Genomic DNA, 1,483 nt, shown 5'->3' with positions numbered 1-1,483 from the left:
GGTATTGCCCCCCGGCCACAAAGATTGGTATCCACCTTGAGAGACCTGTCATGGGAACGAGAGCTGGCCCCAGATGGTGCTCCTGCCTTTCCAGAAACGGTACTGCCCACAGACCATCTGGTAGAGCAGGATGCCCAGGGACCAGATCGTTGCCGCCTCGCTGTGGTAGCTTTTGAGCCAGATCTGCTCTGGCGGGCTGTACAACGGTGTTCCTATGGAATACAGATGGAGTTCAGCAGGTGGGTGCTGCCTGCTCCCAGAGCCTCGTCCCAGTGTCCCTGGGAATGTGGGGCCTGCCCCAGAGGCACACAGTGTGACCCACTGCCTTCTTGCCGGCACCTGACTCGTTTCCAAACTCTGCCTTGTAGAAGAAGCCGCTGGTGTCCAAGAGGGCAGTGGAAGCCCTGGGAAGGCCCAACCATTCCATGCAAGGGAAAAACCCACCCAGTGGTGGGGAAAAGCCATGCTTTCTCCCTGCCCCACAGCACTGCACCCAACAAGTAATCATAAGGCAAGGCAAACAAGGCGAGCGGAGCAGCCCAAGCCCTTCCTCACCTGCACCCCAAGCCAGCTGGTGCCCAGGTTCTGACCCCCTTCTCTGCTGCCCTCAGGGGTGTTTTTGTCAGGCTGGCTCCCCTCTGCCCCAGACCCAGCCTGGGACAGGGCGGGTGGCACAGGCTGTCGGCAAGGCCGGGGCCTGTCTCACGATAACCCCCCAGCCCCGTCCAAAAGCAACTTGGCTGAAGAACTAATCCTTGTTCCCCCTCGGGAAAAGGGGCAATCTGTGGTGCCACACCCAGCCATGGCCACACGATGTCTGGGACCAGGAGCATCCCCCAGCTGTGGGCTCACCTGCAAACTGGGTGTAGGCTGTGTCCTGAAGGAACGTGCCACATCCAAAGTCAATTAGCTTCGCCTCGCCGGTGGCCAGGTCGAGGACGATGTTCTGGGGCTTGATGTCCCAGTGCAGGACGCTGCAGCTGCTGCAGTGCCGCACGGCCTTCAGCACCTGGTGGAACAGCCCCCACGCCATCTCCTCCGGCAGGAACCTCCACGCCGTGATTAAGTGAGAGAGGTCCTGAGAGCGCTCCGGATGCTCCATCACCAACAAAAATCTGTTGGGGAGCTCGAACCACTCCAGGAGCTGGATGACACCGCAAAACCCATTGGACACGTTGTCCAGCAGCACAATCTCCAGGCGTGCCCGGGTGCCGTCAGGCTGTGGGAGGACCACAATGTCGTCAGTGGGGCCGATGCCGTGCCTGTCTGCCTCCGCCAGCCCTGCATGCTCCCCGCCCCCCACTGACCCCATGCCCACCGGGTGGGCATCCAGGTGTCCCGGCGGCTTCCACCCTCCCGGGCCTCGGCTCGTCCCCGCCCGTCACGCCCCGCTTTCTCCCGCCGGCCCCGCTCACTCACCAGCTCGCCCCACTGCCGGATGCCATCCCGGGGCACTCATTTGATGGCCACCTGCAAGGCAAGG

General features: G+C 62.4%; 1 protein-coding gene across 1 annotated transcript; it reads right to left on the bottom strand.

Annotated features, from left to right (window-relative positions):
• Positions 1 to 48: 48 nt before the first annotated feature.
• Positions 49 to 1,312, bottom strand: LOC114071742 (serine/threonine-protein kinase pim-1-like). Its single transcript, XM_027909601.1, has 2 exons — positions 853 to 1,312; positions 49 to 212 (listed from the first exon to the last, which is right to left on the bottom strand). The coding sequence occupies exons 1-2, from the start codon at positions 1,310 to 1,312 to the stop codon at positions 49 to 51; spliced, it is 624 nt and encodes a 207-aa protein (XP_027765402.1).
• Between the last annotated feature and the right edge of the window lie 171 nt (positions 1,313 to 1,483).

This window comes from Empidonax traillii, unplaced genomic scaffold (genome assembly GCF_003031625.1).
Source record: "Empidonax traillii isolate 1590-97213 ecotype Southwest subspecies unplaced genomic scaffold, ASM303162v1 scaffold2246:size32274, whole genome shotgun sequence".
NCBI classification, from domain to species: Eukaryota; Metazoa; Chordata; class Aves; order Passeriformes; family Tyrannidae; genus Empidonax; species Empidonax traillii.
This window is presented reverse-complemented; position numbering and strand designations above follow the sequence as displayed.

Coding starts and splice junctions, on each gene's coding strand:
- LOC114071742 (XM_027909601.1), bottom strand. CDS start 1,312: ATGGGGTCAGTGGGGGGCGGGGAGCATGCAGGGCTGGCGGAGGCAGAC. Junction 213..852: donor AGCCTACACCCAGTTTGCAG/GTGAGCCCACAG, acceptor TGTATTCCATAG/GAACACCGTTGTACAGCCCG.